The 18,900-nt window shown below is 43.7% G+C and overlaps 1 protein-coding gene across 2 annotated transcripts in view; it reads right to left on the bottom strand.

The window, feature by feature from the left end:
• fars2 (phenylalanyl-tRNA synthetase 2, mitochondrial) overlaps positions 1 to 18,900 on the bottom strand; it is a 90,797-nt gene that overhangs the window by 16,227 nt on the left and 55,670 nt on the right. For both annotated transcript variants that reach the window (XM_018663358.2, XM_051069005.1), the window contains exons 9-10: positions 15,223 to 15,383; positions 10,680 to 10,855 (exon numbers count right to left, since the gene is read on the bottom strand). In XM_018663358.2, coding sequence (XP_018518874.1) covers positions 10,680 to 10,855; positions 15,223 to 15,383 — 337 coding nt within the window. The remainder of the gene's footprint in view (positions 1 to 10,679; positions 10,856 to 15,222; positions 15,384 to 18,900) is intronic.

The raw sequence follows: 18,900 nt of genomic DNA, 5'->3' as shown, positions 1-18,900 counted from the left end.
TCCACAGCACTGAGACGACACAGCAGGGTTTTCATGGAGGGAAAGTTCCTGAAACTCACTCAACACCAACATGACAATGAAAACTTCTCTTCCTGTCAGTGAAACAGGAAAAACTGCAGCGACGTGGTTTTTCTGTGACAGCAGCGAAACGCCCCCCCACCCAGCACCACCGCCACCACCACCTCACCTCGAGCGACCCAAGCAAAGCTGCTGACGGCGTGATTCACCAGGGCAGGACAGAAGGACGAGTGTGTGTCTGTGTGTGTGATGAAATTGGCAGCGGGGTGCAGGCACGACCGCCTCACCAGTGTGTGTTCTCGCTCGGCCATATGTATGTCAGCTGCAGCGGACTCGGCTCGAGGAGCCCACGTCAGACCGTAAAAATAAAAGGCAGGGAGGCGAGGAGACGAGGAGACGAGGAGACGAGGGATCAGGATGAACAGGCAGAGAGGAAGTGGAACATCCTTCAGCTCCTGATATTCCAGAGCTGCAGAGTAACTAAGTACATTTACTCATGCTGCTCTACAGGGGAGGGAGATACTGTACGTTTTACTCCATTACCTTTATCTAATAACCAATAACACAAAATATAATCAATAAATTAATGATGATGTTCTTATCAGTTATAATAAAACTTTATTGATGAAAATTCATAGGCTTCTCAGCAGCTCCACCTTCAGCAGCCGCAGCATTAAAGTGATGCAGATTAACACATCAATAATCAATATTAATTATTATTTCACTTATTTCAGAGTTGCAGGTGAATTTCAATGAGAAATCTCTTCCTTTAACCCTGTGAGTATTTATTAATGTTTGTTTATTATAGGAAACTTTCTTTATTTACGCTGTTTGTTTGTTTGTTTGTTTGTTTGTTCACCTCCTCTCCCCTGAATGAAAGGCTGTGCTTGTGCTAGCTTAGCATTCGGAAACAACTGGATTTAGAAGCAAAATGTTTAGGCAGCTCCTTCCAGGAAACTTACAATAAATAATAATGAAATATTTATTATTATTATTTATTAAAATAATAGAAACTGGACTTTACACTCCTGTAAATTAAAGTGTGAACATTTTAAACCCACATTGTGTTGTTGTTTGTTGTCTGATGACTCGTTGTTTTCATGGTGTAAACTGTTTGTTTATCAGTGTGTATCTTTGTGTTACATACAGTGTGTGTGCGTAGACAAATTCTATTTTTTTTTCAACTCCCTGATGTGTTTATCATCATAGTGAGCGTGAAGCCGTGTGTGTGTGTGTGTGTGTGTGTGTGTGTGTGTGCGTCTGCCACCGTAACCTCTATGCTCAATTACACCCAGATTACCCAGAGGCCCTTGGGGCTGTGGCAGCCGGTGAGCTCGCTGATATAAATCTGGTCTGTTGTTGATACACCAGCTCTCTAATGCCCATAAAACATTACTGCTGCTACACACACACCACACACCACACACACAGAGAGCCATAAACTAACAGTACGCACACAGACACACTCAAAACATTCATGCATAAACATGTCAGGTGCACACATGGACACACACATACCAACACACACACACCCACACACACATGATCATCATGCAAACACTTGTGCGTACACACACACACACACACACACACACACACAAAATATTAGGACGCTCCAGGGAGCCAGTGCTGCAGTAAGCTAATATGCTAACACTGCAGGGTAACCTAAATAGAGGGAGGAAGAAGAGGAGGAGGAGGGAAAGAAAGAAAAGACAGAAGAGGAAAAGAAACATCATAAAAAGAAAGGAAAGGACAGAGAGTGAAGGAGAGGAGAGAAAAGAAAACGAGGAGGAGGAGGAGGAGGAGGTGACATTTTGAAAAGGTGAATGGGATGATGTTGACATTTAGAGAAAAACGAGATAAAGTGAAATCTAGATCCCATTTAGAAAAGATGGAGGTTCAAACACCCAGGAGACACGACAAAACACACTGCACTGTCTGTGTGTGTGTGTGTGTGTGTGCTTTACACGTACTTCATTACCAGGACTGACAGTAAAAAAATCTAAAGTTACTGTTTCTTCATTTCACCTCCATCACAAAGAATCACTGGAAACTCTGAGAGCTGAGCTTTAAAAACAGAACAAGCCCATAGAGATAAAATCAGCTTGTTGTCATTAAAGAGAACAGGAACACACACAACACTACACAAGACAGAAACAAAGAGCTGCACTTTCTGAGAAGAGACGACTTTAAAGACACTTGAGTCTCGGCCACGGACCAGCACTGTACTGTGGATCATCTGACACCAGGCCGCACAGAAAGAAGAAATGATTGATTTTATTTCACTTTATTGACTAGTGGAGTCTGCAGGGGTTTTATTTTGAAAAATCTCTGCGCATCACATCCGTCTGTGACGCCTGAAAAATTCAACCTACAACCCAGATACATGTCTCTGGAGAGCCTCTGAGAAAAGAGAAAGAGAAAGAGAAAGAGAAAGAAAAAGAGAAAGAGAAAGAGAAAGAAAAAGAGAAAGAGAAAGAGAAAGAGAAAGAAAAGAGAAAGAGAAAGAAAGCTGCATTTAATAAAATACTGTCTTATATGAAACTGGTCCGTGGTGCCAAAAAGGACACTCTCATCCTCAACGGTCGCCATCTTGGCTCCTCAGCAGGAGAGGAGGGAACGGTGTGTTCCAGTTCTTCTCAGAAGCCTGGATTTCCCAGATCTTACTCAGAAATTTGAACCTGAACACCTCCTGAAGTCAGAGCAACTCCACCAACCCCAACATCAGAATCCAAGATGGCTGCTCCTCATCAACAGCAGTGAACTCTCTGCTAATGTTCCTGTTTATAGCAGCTCAGTCTCATTAGTTTCACAGAGAACTGTTCAGGTTTGCTCTGTGCACATGTTGCTATGCTGTTTGTAGAGCGATGTTAGATACGTTTTGAAGTTGACTATAAAACCTGAGGAGCAGCTAACGCTCTGTGAGCGTCCATGTTTTCTCGGCTTCTTCCGAGAGTAAAACCTTCGTTTTTAAGTGAAGCGAGCGAAGCAGCTGGACGATATTTTGGCAGGCGACAGTCGTGATCACATGTTGTCGTGTTTGACCAGTGAGGACACTGTGCACACGATGTACCGCGTGTGTCCTGTATCTGATTTGAGAGGCGTTGTCAGGATGTAAATCCTCCAGCAGCTCACCTGAAAGCCCCACAGGCACAAAACAGGAGGAGAGAGTGGCCTGGGTTTTGCACCTCAGGACTTTTTGGGGGTTCAGACCGCAGTAAAGTTCCAGGGAGAAAGTCTGAACCCACCTGGGAGCGTCCTGGCTGACCGGTTAATGCGTCCTGCCGAGGTCGAATGATAAAAAATGGATTGAAATGGCGGTTACAGCTCTGTCTCTCTGTCAGGCTGATTGGTTGTGGGAACAGAAAACAATCATACATTATTCAGCTGAATAACACGCTCCAACCTGCACACCGGAAAATGACAACTCACTCTCTCTCTCTCCCTCTCCTCCTCTCACAGGTGCTAATAGTCTCTCTATCAATTCCCCCTCTTCCCCTTTTGTCATCTCTTTCCTCCCTCCCTCCGAGTCATCGCTCACTTTCCTCCTTCATCTTTTTGGAGTGAGGGTTACTCTCTCTCTCTCTCTCTCTCTCTCTCTGTTAAATCATTCATTGAGTTGTGGTGGGCGGCTGCCTCTCTGTCTCCTGCTGAGCCTGCAGAGGGAGGGAGGAGGGGGGAGGAGGGGGGAGGATGAAGTGATGACAGGATGACAGGTGGAGGAAGAGAGGACTGAACAGGAAGAGAGGGAGGAGAGAGGAGTAAAGGCCATTCTGCTCTCAAACTGGAGCTTTGTTTCGTCGACTAACAGATTCACTTCCTTTCAGACAAAGCTTCCGTTTTTAATCTTTTTAACACAACAAATCTTTTTAATGGAAAATAAAAACCCATTTTAATGATTCAAATCTCTGCTGTTCATCTTATTAACAGAGCACTGTGCAGAGGGAATAAAAATGGCTGCTGAAGCTTCAATTCATTAAAACAATCTCTAACAAATACAAATAAAAATGGCTTTCCTCTACAAAGTTTTACCACACTGATACCAAAGTATACGTCATTTTATACCTTACTCTTATAAATATAAGTACGTATATACATACATATACAAAATGCCTGTGCTTTATTGTAAAAACAGAGACAAAAGCCATCTACCTCCTAAATGGCTAACACCATGAAATAATGTGTGAAGTTTGAGTAATGGGTGTTTTCATCTGTTAGCTGACTGAATGTCTCTAACACAGTCGTTTATTTTTGTACTGATACTAGTATTAATATTATTTTGTGTTCCTCCACGCCACCAGGGGGCGATGTGTCAGAGATAAATTAGATATTTTGGGCACCCTGCACAGAGTAAAGTTTGATTTTCATCTCTTTCTGATTTGTTTACTTTTGCGTTTCAGCTCTTCGTTGTTGATAGATATTTCAGGTGGAAGTTACAGTCGCGTCTCTCTGCACATTAGCTGCCTTGTTTTGTTTTCGGTGTCATGGTGAGTGTTTACACTGTCCTAACATTTATTTTTCAGTTTTGTGACTACATTTTTGTCTCAGTGAAAATGTAAAAATCTCTGCTGCTTAATGTGGCTTCTTTTCAGGAGCAGGTGGTGATGATGGTCGCTGCCAACAGCTTCAACCATTGTTACATTTACAACACAAGAGGTTAGAAAACATCCTCTGAGCAGCTACTTCTTCAGGACGCTGAAGTGAGTCGCTATCGGAAAGTGATGAGACAGGCTGGCGGCTAGCTGGTTAGCATGCTAACTTCAGCAGAAGAAAAGAAAGATAGATTTAGAAGCAAAACTCTGTCGTTGCTTCCCACCGTTGGGGGCAGCTGTTGGTGAGAAAAGGGATTAAATTCACTGAAAGTTTCTTCTACACTGGTAAGCAAACAGCTGCTAATGCTAACATTGGCTATGTAGCGATAGCAAATACTTTCGATGGCATTAGCATGATTTAGATGTTTAAAACTAAATAAACAGTAAAAATAAAGACAAAATAATTAGTTAATTTCTCTTCCTAATGACATGGGTAGTTGTATTGTGGTATTTAAAATAATACTGCTCCTGCTAATAATCATGTTGCAAATAAATAAAGAAACACAGCAGCAAAACAACAGTTTGATAAACAGCCTGGTGAACATCATGACCAAGCACTCTCTCTTTCAAACACACAAATATACATTTCAAAACCACACAGTCACACACACCCCTTTCTATCAGTCTGTACATCACCCTCCCTCCCTCCCTCTCTCGGGGGAGTCGTGAAGAGGGGAGGGCGCTGTCAACCTGAGTGACAGCTCTGTCGGCTTATCAAATTAGTCCGGGCCCAGTTGCGGCTGACAGCGTTACCGACCAATAAATGCAGATTTGTGGGGAATCATAGCGAGCCATCAGCTTTGATTTGCTGCTACATGAGATGTTTATGGAGCAGGAGAGAGGGCGAGAGACTAGCAGGAGACTGGAGAGAGGAAGAGAGAGAGTCTCTCTTTCTCCTTCCACCCCTCCCTCATTCGATTAACTTTAGAAGTACTTTAGAGGAGAAAATATATTTGAGAGGCTGCAATTTCCGGCAGCTTTAGTGGGTTTTAGATCAGTTTACAGCCATAATGCACATTATGGTTTGTTTGGAGATGAAACACACATGAACACACATCCACACTGAAGCCTCCACTTATAGAGTCAGACTTGCACCTGAATGAATGGCCTGGACTGGACTCTTCCTCTTTCACATACAGTATATTCAAGTTTGTTTGTAGAAGGACGTGGACCTCCGATCAAAGTCATCAGGTCTGATTATCTGATGGTTGTAAAGATGATCTTATCAGATTCTCCTGTAGTGTGAGGTGTGATCAGAGTGATGTTAAATTTGCATAATTTATATTTATATGTAAAAAGGGAATGTTTTTGGGTGTAGATAATTGATAAGAACTACAGTCTTTGGAATTCGTCCAGTACTGATCAGGGACAGTGAACCCGCACAGCTGCTGTAATGTGAACACGTCGTCACGACAAAACATAAACTCACAATATAAACAACAGAGCATGATATGAAAGGATAGATGATTTTATTCCGTCATCTGATATTTATCGTCATCGTCACTCTTAGCGCATGCCTGAAACAGCCAGATCTCACAACGTTAAAGAAAGCACTAAAATATTTCTGCACCAACTTCAGTCCAGTACTTTTTGTGCATAAACCTGCTGAGAAACAAACAAACCACCTTCCTGGTGAATCTTCACAATCGTCTATAAGACCTGGCATCACAGCAGAGCAGGCGGATACACACTTAACATTTACAAACATTTGACTCTCGCTGCTGCTTCTCGCAGCTTTAAGCATCTTCTAAACCGCTGAGTCTCTGCGTGATGCCTTCTCTGTTGCAACGCCACAGGTGGGCAACATCCAGGAGGTACACGACGCTTTGAAAAGATGATTTCATAGTCTAAATCTACAGCACACGGTGAACGAACCCTGAGTGGTCCTGTTCAGGCTGAATGACAATAAAGTTTATCTTAACTACAGTCAGACTGATACTGAAACCAAACCATCATTTTGTCTCCACTGTGATTAATTAGAAATGTACAGTTCATACAGACGCCATACAGTTTAAAATTTAAAGGTTGGTTCATTTATGTTTCATGTGAGAAATTAAGATTTATTTGATCTTATTTTATTGATCTTAAAACGATGTTTAAACTGTATAAAGATGGAGGGTTTCTGCTCCAGTGTCTGCTGCTCTTGTAAAAATAAATCCAGTTAAGTTAAAGCTCCTCTGGGGAGAGCGTCAATCCTGCCCTCAGATCAGATTCAGAAAACTTTATTGTCCATCACCGGGGCTGAAGATCATCAATCAATAACCACAGCTCTTAAAAGATGATTGGTTTAAGGCGGAACACGCAGACACAGCAGCGAGCGCGGTTAATGTGCGACGGCTGGTTTATGTTTCTGACGGGAACGAATCGTCTCAGCTTCCTCATCAGCGTTTTGGATCCAGTCAGGGCCGTTAGCAAAATTTAATATGCTGACTAATGACAGCAGATGCAGAGCGACAGTCTATCACAGCGGAGAGATTAAAGAGAGAGAATCGGCGTTGTGTAAAGGGTGAAGAAGTCAACGGGGAATAAACGCTCAGTTTGTCTTTTAGAAACTCTTCTTTGAGGAAAGAATGAGAGCTCATTAATGTTCTCGACTTCAGAGACAGAAACTAATCTGAGGCATCTTTGTCTTTTTTTATCCAAATTTAGCTTTTCCTCCTTTGTCTTTGTCTTTTTTTACCTTTACCTCTGTGTAAACTGCAGAATAAATGAACAGTGTCACCAGTTTCTGTGAGTAGAAACACAACGAGGCTGTAAAGGTGGACTGGTGAGTAGATGGGTTTTCATGTTAACGTCCCCGACAACCTCTGTAGTCTCATTTAGACACTCGTTAGCAACCGCCTTTTTTAAGACACGTAAAAGCTTCAAACATCAGGAGTGGGGGATTTACTGACCCATTTTATGTCGGAGAATAAAACCTGAAAATGTCTTGAGCTTGTGTTAAAACCACAGTCCTTATTTCAGACATTTAACCAGAAACACTGACAACAGGAAGAGCTAACATGCTAACATGCTAACTTACGTTCTTATTTTATGAGTCATTCCTGCAGCTCTCTGTTGTTTTTAATTCAGGGTCTATTGATCTAAATTAGCATTTGGCTACAATCCAACATACTTTATACTCATGTCCATTAATTATTAATTAATGTTCTGCTACGTTACGTTTTGATTTGTTGGATTTTCTCCCGCTCTTCAGTCAGTGAGTTTAAAAATAAATCTTTTCGTTTGGAAGCCCCGTCTCCCTCCTCCTGAACTCCTGATCGTCACCAAACCACCCATCACCAACGAATCTCTGATCAAATCAGTCCTGACCTCGAGTATCTCCAGCTTCTTCCTGACACTAAAAAAAAAAACCAAACAGGAGGAAATGGTGCGTTTATTGAGGACTATTTTCTGCGGCGGATGAATCCACATGTGGAGCTTCTTCTATGCTCTTATTTTGAAATGCTGAGAGGTAGGGCATGTGTTTTAAACGGGCAGAGGAGCGATGAAGTGTGTAGACAGTCGGTGTGTGTGAAGCTAAAGAGGGAAAGTGTGTGTGAGAGAGAGAGAGAGAGAGAGAGAGGTTTGGGAAGAAAAAGGTGCAATGCAGGTATTTTATGCGCCACTAATTTAGGAGCTGATAATTGTAATTAGCTCTCGAACTTTCTCTCCCTCGCTCTCTCGTTCTCTTCATCATTACCATTGCGCTGAGATGAGAACAGTATCAGTGTGGGGAGGAGGGGGAGGAGGGGGAGAGTTTGAGGGACATCAGCAGAGAAGATGACAGTGTGTGGGAGACAGAGACAGAGAAGGGGGAGAGGTTTTGGGAGAAAAAGGTGCATTGCAGGTATTTTGTGCAGCACCTGAACGTTACAGCCGCGTGCGACGGTGTAACATGTGACTGAGTCGTCATGGAAACCTGACGACTTCCTGTTCAGCGCGAAGACAAAACCACAGCGTCGGCAGCAGTTTTCCAGTTTCTGCGACATGTTTAAAGCTCGGTGTTTGTTTTGTGTTTTCGACGCTCGCTGACCTTTCACAGAGGTGTTGCTGGTGTCCTCTGATTGGACGGTTTTCCCCAGGTAACGACTTCTTAAAGCAGAACTTTAAGAAGCCAGAGGAAAAACAAACTCTGCTACGCCAGCGATCAATATGAGACAACATCATAAATCACTTCCATTTATATCAAATCACAAAAAACTACTAAAATATCATTAGACATTTTTATTCCTGAGCTCGACCAGACATTTAAATGAAAAACAACTTTCTCTTCTAATGAAAACAGACGACTGAAGAGCTGCAGTCTGATATATTGAGCTTTGAACCTTTCACGCTCTAATAAAGAAAACTCCTGTTTGTAGCATTAAAGCACCTGACTCCTGTTTGGAGTCTCAAAATAAATAGTTTTACAACTTCCTGTGTTCACATCCTGTGTGGAGGTGACAGGGGAATTTCAAAATAAAGGCATGTCTTATAAATGATAATAGATGGACTGTGATGGTTTCAGGAGGTGAGAGTGAGTCGATGGAGGTCGTGGCTAACACAGAGAAAAAGTTGTGTTATCACACCGCAGACCAGACTCCATGTATTTTTTGGCGTATTTTATCCTCAGCAGAGCAGGGTTAAATAAAACTAAAGCTAAGCTTCATTTGTTTGGACTCTCTGGTTCTTCCTGTTCCCTCAGAGACCAGTTCAGTCCACATGGACCGCAGCTGATCAAAGACACAAATCTGACTGTTAAACTTCACTGAACCTGTGACTTAATTCACCGATTATTCCTCATCGATTTGTAGAAATCTGAGTCTTTATCCTCCAGTGTCCCCCCCCCTCCCCCCGTCTCTCCCCATTAGCTCTAATGCTAAAAGTCAGTGTATATTAATGTATTGTTAGACGTGTGTGTGTGTGTGTGTGTGTGTGTGGTGGGGAAAAAGGTCGCTATTTAAAAGACATTAAAAATGCTGAAAGATGAATAGTGTCAGACATTTTTACGCACTGCAGGGCCCTCACACACACACACACACACACACACACACACGGTACACAGGTTGGGAAGTGTGTGTGTGTGTGTGTGTGTGTGTGTGTGTGTCAGAGTGATGTGAAAAAGGAGTTTTCAGCCATAAGGTACCAACCTCCCACTGCTGCCCTTTGTACGCACGCACACACACACACACCACACACACACACGTACCTCTTAAAAAATGAGATGTCAACACCAGGCACTGCAGGCTCAGAGGTGTACGCCAAGGACAGCTGTGTGTGTGTGTGTGTGTGTGTGTGTTAGAGAGACTCATTGCTTCTCATTGTCATAAACAGAGATTTTCGACTGTACAAATACGAGTGTGTGTGTGTGTGTGTGTGTGTGTGTGTGTGTTAATTAAAACCGATGACTCTGCCATCAGTCGTCTGCCGTTAGCAGCCGAACAGACAGAGTGACCTTTACCCCTCTTTTCTTTCTACTTTGTTGTTCTCTCTTCTTTCCTTTCTTCTATCCATTTCCTTTGTTTCATTATTTCCACATTTCTCCTCTTTCTTCTTCTCATCCTGTTTTTACTCCTTCATTTCTTACCTCTATTCTTCCTTTACTTCTCTCCTTTGTTTCCTCTGCTCTGCTCTTTCCTTTCTTGCATCCTTCCTTACCTTCCTTCCTCGTACCTGAATCATCCCTCACTTTCTATTCTTTCCTTCTTTCTGTGAGAATTTAAAACCAAAACATCAGACAGATGATGAGAGGTAACGAGGTCGAAGACGCTAAAGAACGTCTTTACGTCTTTTACCTTGTATTTGCACTAAATTCTTCTATAAAAGTCATTCAGTGAAATCTGTCTCCATCCAGTCTACACTCTGTCTACTCGCGCTCGTCCAAAGGACCCATAATGCATTGCAAATTGACGTCACGATCCTGAGCTCTATGTTTTTCACGTTACTGTTCAAATATGTGCATTCTGCAGCAAAACCACCGATATCGTCCTGATCCGACCGACGCAGGAACAAACACGAGTGCTGACGGTTTCTGGTTTTATCCTTTCTTTCCTGACGGAGTGAAGACATGCTAATAAAATGAGAGTGTATCAGTGCGTATTTTCCTACTTTGGATGCGTGAACTCGTCCACCAGCGACACCTTCTCCACCAGGTCTCCTCCGATGGAGCGAACCAGCTCGTAGAAGTCGTTCTCCGTGAAGCTCTCTTGCCCGGCCTCGGCCTCCCTGCTCTCCGGCAGCCAGAAGGAGATGTCGTTGTGGAGGGGGGGGTATTTACTGAGGGGCTGAGAATAAAACACACACACAGGACAATAATCAGTATCAAAACAACATGTTTCCCCTGTTTGAGCGCTAAAAATATGAACTTAGAAATCAAACGATCTCTCCAAACTCCCCTGATAATTATTAGTCCATGAAATCACAGACTCAAAAGAAGAAAAGCTTCTCATTAGTTTTACTTGATCAGTAAAATCAGGCTTTGTCCGACTCAACAATCCCTGCAGAGCCAATAAAACCTGCCAATGCAAGTCCATATTCCTGTTTGGACCTGTCTCCTGATAAACACAGCTGGGGACAGATCCTGGCAGTGGTTTACTCACTTCTTCTTCTGATCACTCGCTTCTAAAAAGCTCAAACAAAAGAACATTTACACATTAAATGGAGGAAACCACCTGCTTTATTTGATCTTTTAAGAGATCTCTGAGTGTAACTTTGCCTTCTGCATCACCGACTTCATGTGTCCAGCTGTGTATCATCTGTATTCTGTGTTTTACATGCACGTCTGTATCTATAACCGAGGTCATGTCCTCTGGATTTGTGGCTAAAGATTTGGGGGGATTGAGTCTCTTGAAGAGAATTTAATCTTGTATAATTTACAGCCAAACGTTATGAGATAATCCATCCTCAAAGGCCTTAAATTTGACTTTGTGAGCAAAGTTTTATTGGCGCTTCAGAGCAATAAAAAAGAACGGTGTTAACGTAACTGACTGACATGGAAAATGTACGATGAGAAAAGACAAATTCATCTACTTTAGACCAAACACCCTTTATAAAAAATATACAGACTGATTTACTGTTGGGCAAAGATGATGTTGTATGAGGTCTGGCTTGATCGGGCTGGCCTTTATCCTGTTAGATATTTGAGTAGTGTGTGAGTTTGTTTGTGAGGCCACAGTCACCTTGACCTTTGACCTTTGACCACCTAATTTGAATCAGTTCATCTTTCAGTCCAAGTGAAAATTTGCACCAAATTTAAAGAAATGATCTGGAGTTGTTCCTGAGATATCACATTCACAAGAATGGGACGGACGAGTGTGAAAACAGCTGCAGCCGGAGGCAGAAAAATGTCGCCACCCATCAAACAAACAACAGTTCAGCTGCAGAGATGAAAAGAACAGATATGAGCAAAAGAAAGGGAGGAAATAAATGGAGGAGCAGAGGGAAGAAAATGATTAAATCGCTATATATAAGAAACAGATTAAGTTCAAAGATAAAGAGAAGAAATGTGACAGAAAGCAGAGAGGAAATAAAATAAAGAAAGAACAGGACGAGGGGAGAAGAGGAGAAAGTGCAGCAGAGAGCAAAACATGAAGACAATAACACATTAAAACTTAATCAGGACGACAGAATAAATCTGATGTTTTATGCAGCGACAGAAGGAGAGAGAGAGATTTCTATCATCTGTGACTTGTTTATTATCCTGGAAATAAGTTTTAATAAACACAGAGAAAGAGAGAGAGAGAACAGAGGGAGGAGGGAGGAGGTGTCCACTGCTCTGTTCAGAACTTTCTCCATTTTAATGAGAGTTATTGAGACGTTTTAATCAGCGGTGCTTTTATTTATTTATCTGAGGAACAGAGGAGAGGAGGAAAGAAGGAACAGTGATGTGATGAAGTCTACAAAGATACTCGGACTCGACATTTTTTATTTTTCTAACAGCTGTCTGCATTAACGAATTCAACTTTACTTATGTTTTATTAGATCTACTATACTTAGACTGTAGTTGGTTGGTTCAGTAGACAGGGAGGTGGTGGGTAAACACAGGAGGGACTGGCAGGTAGGTTGGTGCATGGGTGGGTAGGGAGTCAGGTGGGGCCAAAGGTGAGTAGATGGCAGATAAACAGGTGGATATAATAAGCTATACAGGTACAGAAGACATCTCTATTTTACATTTTATCTATTAAACATTATTTTAAGGCAGGAAGACAGAAGAACAGCTGTTTAGGCAGGGAGCTGATGTAAAGACACTTTTCTTTATTGGTTTAACTTAAAATGAAAGGTAGTGTCAGGTGTCCACATACTTTTGGCCATGTAGTGTAAATAGAGTGTTTGTGAGGAGCTGAGGAGGCAATTCAACACTGTTAGAGTTTAGTGACACTGGACAGGTCCCTGAAGTCCATGTGGAGTGTTTGTGTGTTTGTCTTTTGTTGCTTGTACACACACAAACACACACAGCTAGCTTCCCGTCTGGACCCCCGACGGTCACAGTTCATTACCGCTACACATGAGGAGGCTGTGGAGGGTTTACGTGGGAGAGGTGGAGAGTCTGGGCCCAAGAGAGGGGCACTGACCCTGGGCAGGAGATGAGCCGTGCTCCCCCGGTCCCTCTGGAGGAACCGAGTTCATCAATAAAACCAAGAGCAGCAGAGAAACAGGCCCCCACAGCCCTCCATCCCTCCCATCCCTCCATCCCTCCACCCCCCCCCCCCCCCCTCCATCCCCTCCATCCCTCCATCCCTCCATCCTCACCCTCCATCCCTCCATCCCTCCATCCTCACCCTCCATCCCTCCATCCCTCCATCCTCCACCCTCCATCCCTCCATCCCTCCATCCGTTCTCTCTTCATATCAGTGTTATTATGTTTATTAGAAAAGGATATTCCTCCTTTCTCCTTCTTTTTTCTTTCCTTTCTCTAACATTCATTTAATCCATTTATCTTCAGATCAGATTTATTCTCCTCTTTTTTTAAGCATCTTTTCATTCTTTCTTTCCTTCTTTTCCCTTCTCTTCTTCTTTCCTCCTTACTTTCAGTGTCTTCATTCTTTCTTTCTTTCACTATCCTTTCACTTTCTTTCCTTCTTCCTCTTCTTCCGACCATCCTCCTCCTCCGTCATCGTCCCTTTAATATCTTGTTTATCTACAAATTTCCTCCATTTCCTCCGTCCTTTCCTTGCTCTGACCTGCCTGTCCACTCAGTCCACTTTCTTCCTCCCCTCCCCTCCTCCTCTCCTCCTCTTCCTCCTCTCCTCCTCCTCCCCTCTTTTCTCCTCCTCTCTGCCCTCCAACAGTCACTTGAAATGTTCTTCATTAGCGAAGACGAGAGTCGACAAAAAACACCTTTAGTGGGGACAGAGTAACCGCTGTGTGAACCTGCACACACCTGACTCTGCGTGTGTGTCCCTGTGTGTGTGTGTGTGTCCCTGTGTGTGTGTGTGTGTGTGTGTGTGTGTGAGAGTGTGTGTTATGACGATGCCCGGGGTCAGGGGGAAGTGACTGGTGCCGGCTGATGTGAGCCCCCACTGTCAAAATGTTTTATACATGAGGTTAGGAGGCTATAACACACACACACACACACACACACACCACCACACACACACACACACACACACACACAGGGAGGATAAAACACTACAGGGGAGCGGGTACAAGTCGGAAAGTGGAGGTACAAAGAACAAAGTCTCTGCTTTGACCACAGCTATTTTTAATATTAACAAAGAATCAAATGAGTCTCTGTAAAATGTGAAAGACGACATTATGGATAGGATTCCTTTTTATTAAAGACTAAGATCCTTTTTGTTTAACCAGAAAAATCACTATATACCAATACCAGACTCCATAGAGAAAAACAGGGATTTAACCAGGAGCTGCTGGAATACCACTGCCTCCATCTGTTAGTGTGTCTGTGTTACTGTGTGGTACTTTTACTCATGTAAAGTATCTGATTACTTCTTCCACCACTGAAAGTCTCACAGTAACACAAACACACTAACAGATGGAGGCAGTGGTATTCCAGCAGCTCCTGGTTAAATCCCTGTTTTTCTCTATGGAGTCTGGTATTGGTATATAGAGTTTGTTTTCACAGTGACCTGACCCTGGGTAAATGGAGGAAAGTGGATGGATGCCCAGAGGTGAGCACTTCCTGTATACCTGTATATGGACCAGCACACCTGTGCAGCCAGTGTAATGTGCTGATCAGAGAGCGAACAACCAGACACAGAATCAGACACAAATAAACCATGTCTGTTTACCTCTGCTGCACAGGACAGACGCACAGCCACAGAGCCAACATGGCCGCCAGATGGTCCATTACATCACATATTTGTGTGTGTACAGCCACACAGGTACTCATCCACAACGACAATACACAGGTGCATCTGAAGGTAAACTAACTCATCTGGTGACTCTGAGTAAGATGGAGGATGGAGGAGTTAGCGAGTGTAAATGTTCGGCTGAATACTGAGACAGATGGACGATGAACACGTGGAATGATAAACAGAAGAGGAGAAATGGAATCAGAAATGAAGAGGACGGAGAGGAAAGAGAAAGCAGAAAATGTGATGCAGCAAAGAACAGAGGATATTTCTGATATACTGTGATGGAGAGGTCAGATCAGATTATTGATATGATTATATATATATATGTGTGTGTGTACCTGGAAACAGACGGGCTGGTGGACGTCCTGCACTCTGAACTGTTTGAGGAAGCGTTCATCCTGACTCCAGAACAGCCGGATGTCCGGGATGCTGTACAGGACCATGGCCAGTCTCTCCAGCCCGAGACCGAAAGCCCAGCCCAGCTTGTTCCCCGCCCCCGCTGCAACAACACAAACACACAACAGATAACAAACTATTAACACACACGGTAACAAATCAGCAGCCACACACAGCTGAATGTTTCCCTCAGGAGGTGGAGACCAAACACAGAGAGAAAACAGAGGGAACACTGGACTGAGATCCATCAGGTGGAGACAACACCACTCTGCAGCTGCTGGATGTGGAAACAGGAAGGTGTTTAGCTAAAAATGAGCCACTTTACAAGGTAATAATGTCAGAGGTGAGAGTTAAGGTTCAGTTCCTTTAGAGTCAGTGGATTTTTACCAGGAGCTGAATCCTCCTCAGAGGTCTCCTCCTCTCTAAAACAAACAGAGCAGCTGATTCAAACCAGGAAAACTCTGAATCAAACAGCTTCATGTTAAAAATCAGAGTTTTTCTGATGGAGTTTGGTGGAGCTGAGCTGCTGCTAACGTTAGCTCAGCTTGTCTTCTCTGATAACTTCACATCCAGACGTCTGACGACTAAAATCCTTCATCTGGTTAAAACCTAAAGTTAAAAACCACCATAATCTTAAAAATGAGACTGAACACTGGACTGAAAGCACATTTTTTAGTCATTTTGATGCAGAGAGGTTTCCCATTACACCCTTAAATAAAGCTAACTGATGCTACCGCTAACTTTAAACAGAAAGTGAAGTAAAAATGTGAAAGTCATGCAGAGGAAAATAAAAAATGAAGGGCAAACATTGTGACAGACGCCCTGCAAAGCTTCAGGTGTCAAACATGAAACAACACACAAAGTCCAAAAAAACAGAAATGAAACTGTCATTTCCTGGAAAAATGAGTGAAAGTGAACACAACCCGGCAGGCCTGCTCAAATAATCTGTCATCAGTTTTACTGCTGATTTAACTCACTGTCAGTCTGACGACTGAGTGATGTGAGAGGTGTGTGTGTGTGTGTGTGTCAGCAGGTAGCAGGTGCTGCTCTTACTTCAGTGGACTCCTCTATATTATTCAACACTTCAACTTAACGCTGTCAATAAATCTATACAACCTTATCTGAATGCCTCCCACTCACAGGCTGACACACACACACACACACACACACACACACACACTCGTATTATATCTACTCTTTCTCCAGTTATTTTTGGACACGTTATTGATTTGCCTGAGAGGGAATTTCTCCTCTGCTCCGAGTTCGCTCCGTGTGTCGGTGAGTACGATTCCCTGAAGGCAACAACAGGACTAAAGTACGCTGCTCCAGGGCACTTGTGCAGGCAGGGCTGCACCGGGTTTGGACCCTGAGATGTTGACTCAACACAGAGATGAGCAACATGCAGAGAACGTGTTTCTGAGGCTGCGTTACAGGTGAGTTGAGCTATCAATACCAGACTCCATTGACAAAACCAGTCATTTTAAATGGAGCTGCTGGAATACTACTGCCTCCATCTGTGAGTTTGTTTGTGTAAATATTTGACTTTCAGCGGTGGAGGAAGTAATCAGATACTTTATATGAGTAAAAGTACCACACAGTAACACAGACACACTCACAGGATGAAAGCAGCAGCTCCTGAGTTCTGCTCTGTAAAATTCCTGTTTTTGTCAATGGAGTCTGGTATTGATACAGAGAGATGTTTCTGATCTTACTCTTTAATAAGAAGGTCTATCTCTGCAGGAATCCTAAAGTTATCCTTTAAGAAGCTTCTTTTCCTGATTCTAACTTTATCCACTAATGGATAAAAACAACACTGACTCCAGGTCAGCGTGAGCAGGCGATGAGGGAAAACACTTTAAAACCTCCTCAGTGAATTCAGTGTGTCTCGTCGTCAGCTGCAGTCGGTCGCCATCCTTCAGAGGACTCCATCTTTACTCTGAGCTTTCAATCATTCTGCTGCAGACACAGTGGAGTTTTTCAAACAGCAGATTTCTCATTTCAGAACAAAACTCTTGAGCTGCTCGGAGGCAGGTCAAAGCAGAGGGCAAACGCTCGGCGGAATAAAGGATTATGGGTAATTCTGAGGATTTCAGCCTGGGACACAGATAAGAGGGAAGCGGTTTCTCTCTGTAGGGATGAAGACTAATTGAGACAAACCTGTTTCCTCTCTGATGCGTCGACCCCCACCCACCGGAAACCGAGTCCGTGACCTCTGTCTGGGCCGTGAGCCGCAGTTTAAGAAACAGAGTGGAAAACGTGGATGTTTTCCCTCAGTCATGTTTAAATCAGACACCTGAGACCGTCGTGTTTCACTCGGGTCTTCGACACAAACGAATCATCTAAAGTCCAAACTTGACCACAGGTCTTTCAACACTGAGATACCTGGCTTTTCAAAATAAGAGTCCACAGCGGTGCAGCAGCTCTGTGAGGCTGCAGAAACACGTTAGAGTCAGATTTATCAAACTTTCCTCTTTCATAGAGCTTTTAGTTTGAGCTGGATCACGACTGAACATCCCTCAGTTATGCTGCTATAAGCTGCCGGGGGATTTCCCATGATGCACTACGCTCCTGACTCCTCCTGACTCCCTCTGCTCGAGGCTCCAAACCAAACCGCTCGAACCAGGAGGCTTGCAGGTTTCTGAACTGAAGGAAACTGTGCAGAGGTTTATCAGATCAAACAGGAACGAACGTTTCAGCTTGTTGAATGTGTCGAAGCTTCACGAGGAGGATGTGAGCGGAGGATGTGTGTTTTTGTTGTGTTGTAGGAGAGAACACACACACAGAGCAGAGATTAGATTCCTGTAACCTGCAGGAGTAATTAGCTGTGATTCCTGGGTCAGTTCTGGGTGAGGAGTGGGCGGAGAAGCTCGGGATGTAATCTGGACATTTTTCTAAATATTTGTGCGTGGGGGCATCAAACTGACTCTAATGGACCAACACACCCACGGGCGCACAAACACACACACAAACACACAGAACAAGAGGGAGCTGGACGGCGAGCGAGGCAGCGAGGGAGCGAGGGAGCGAGGGAGCGAGGGGAGGAATTACCTGCTCTGATTGGAAATGCTTCTGCTTATTATGATGATGTGTAACCCCGGTCCACAAAGAGCCCCGTGCACGCAAACACACACACACTCTGCGCTTCCTTTACATCCTGGTCTCGTCGGTCCCGGTCCAATCAGCAGCCGGGGAATGTGGTTTCTATGCTAATGAGCGCGGGGGTTCGAGGGGTCGCGGGAGATGAGGGAACACGCTGGAATAAATCTCCACTTCATGATAACGCACAATCAATCAGATCGGTGACCCCCTCTCCTCCTCATCCCCCTCGCCCACACCTTTCTCCTCCTCTTCTCTTCTCCCCGCTCCTCCTCCACCTCCCCTCTCCTCCTCTTTGTATTCAACTCTTTTCATAACTGCACAGTCTCTTTGGCTTTTCTCTCATGCGACCTTTCATTCCCCCTCACATTCATTTCTCCAGCCTCCGTCTCTTTTCCATCCCTCTCTCTTATTATTTGATCTCCTGCCTCATCCTCCGTCAACAGCAACTAACGATAATGAACAATAACTGAATAATCACAACAACCTGCAAACATCTTGGCTACGAAGCAGAAGAAAAGGGA

This window comes from Lates calcarifer, unplaced genomic scaffold (assembly GCF_001640805.2).
Source record: "Lates calcarifer isolate ASB-BC8 unplaced genomic scaffold, TLL_Latcal_v3 _unitig_5616_quiver_586, whole genome shotgun sequence".
In the NCBI taxonomy this organism is placed as follows: Eukaryota; Metazoa; Chordata; class Actinopteri; family Centropomidae; genus Lates; species Lates calcarifer.
The sequence above is the reverse complement of the archived record's forward strand: the minus strand, read 5'-3'. Positions and strand labels throughout refer to the sequence as shown.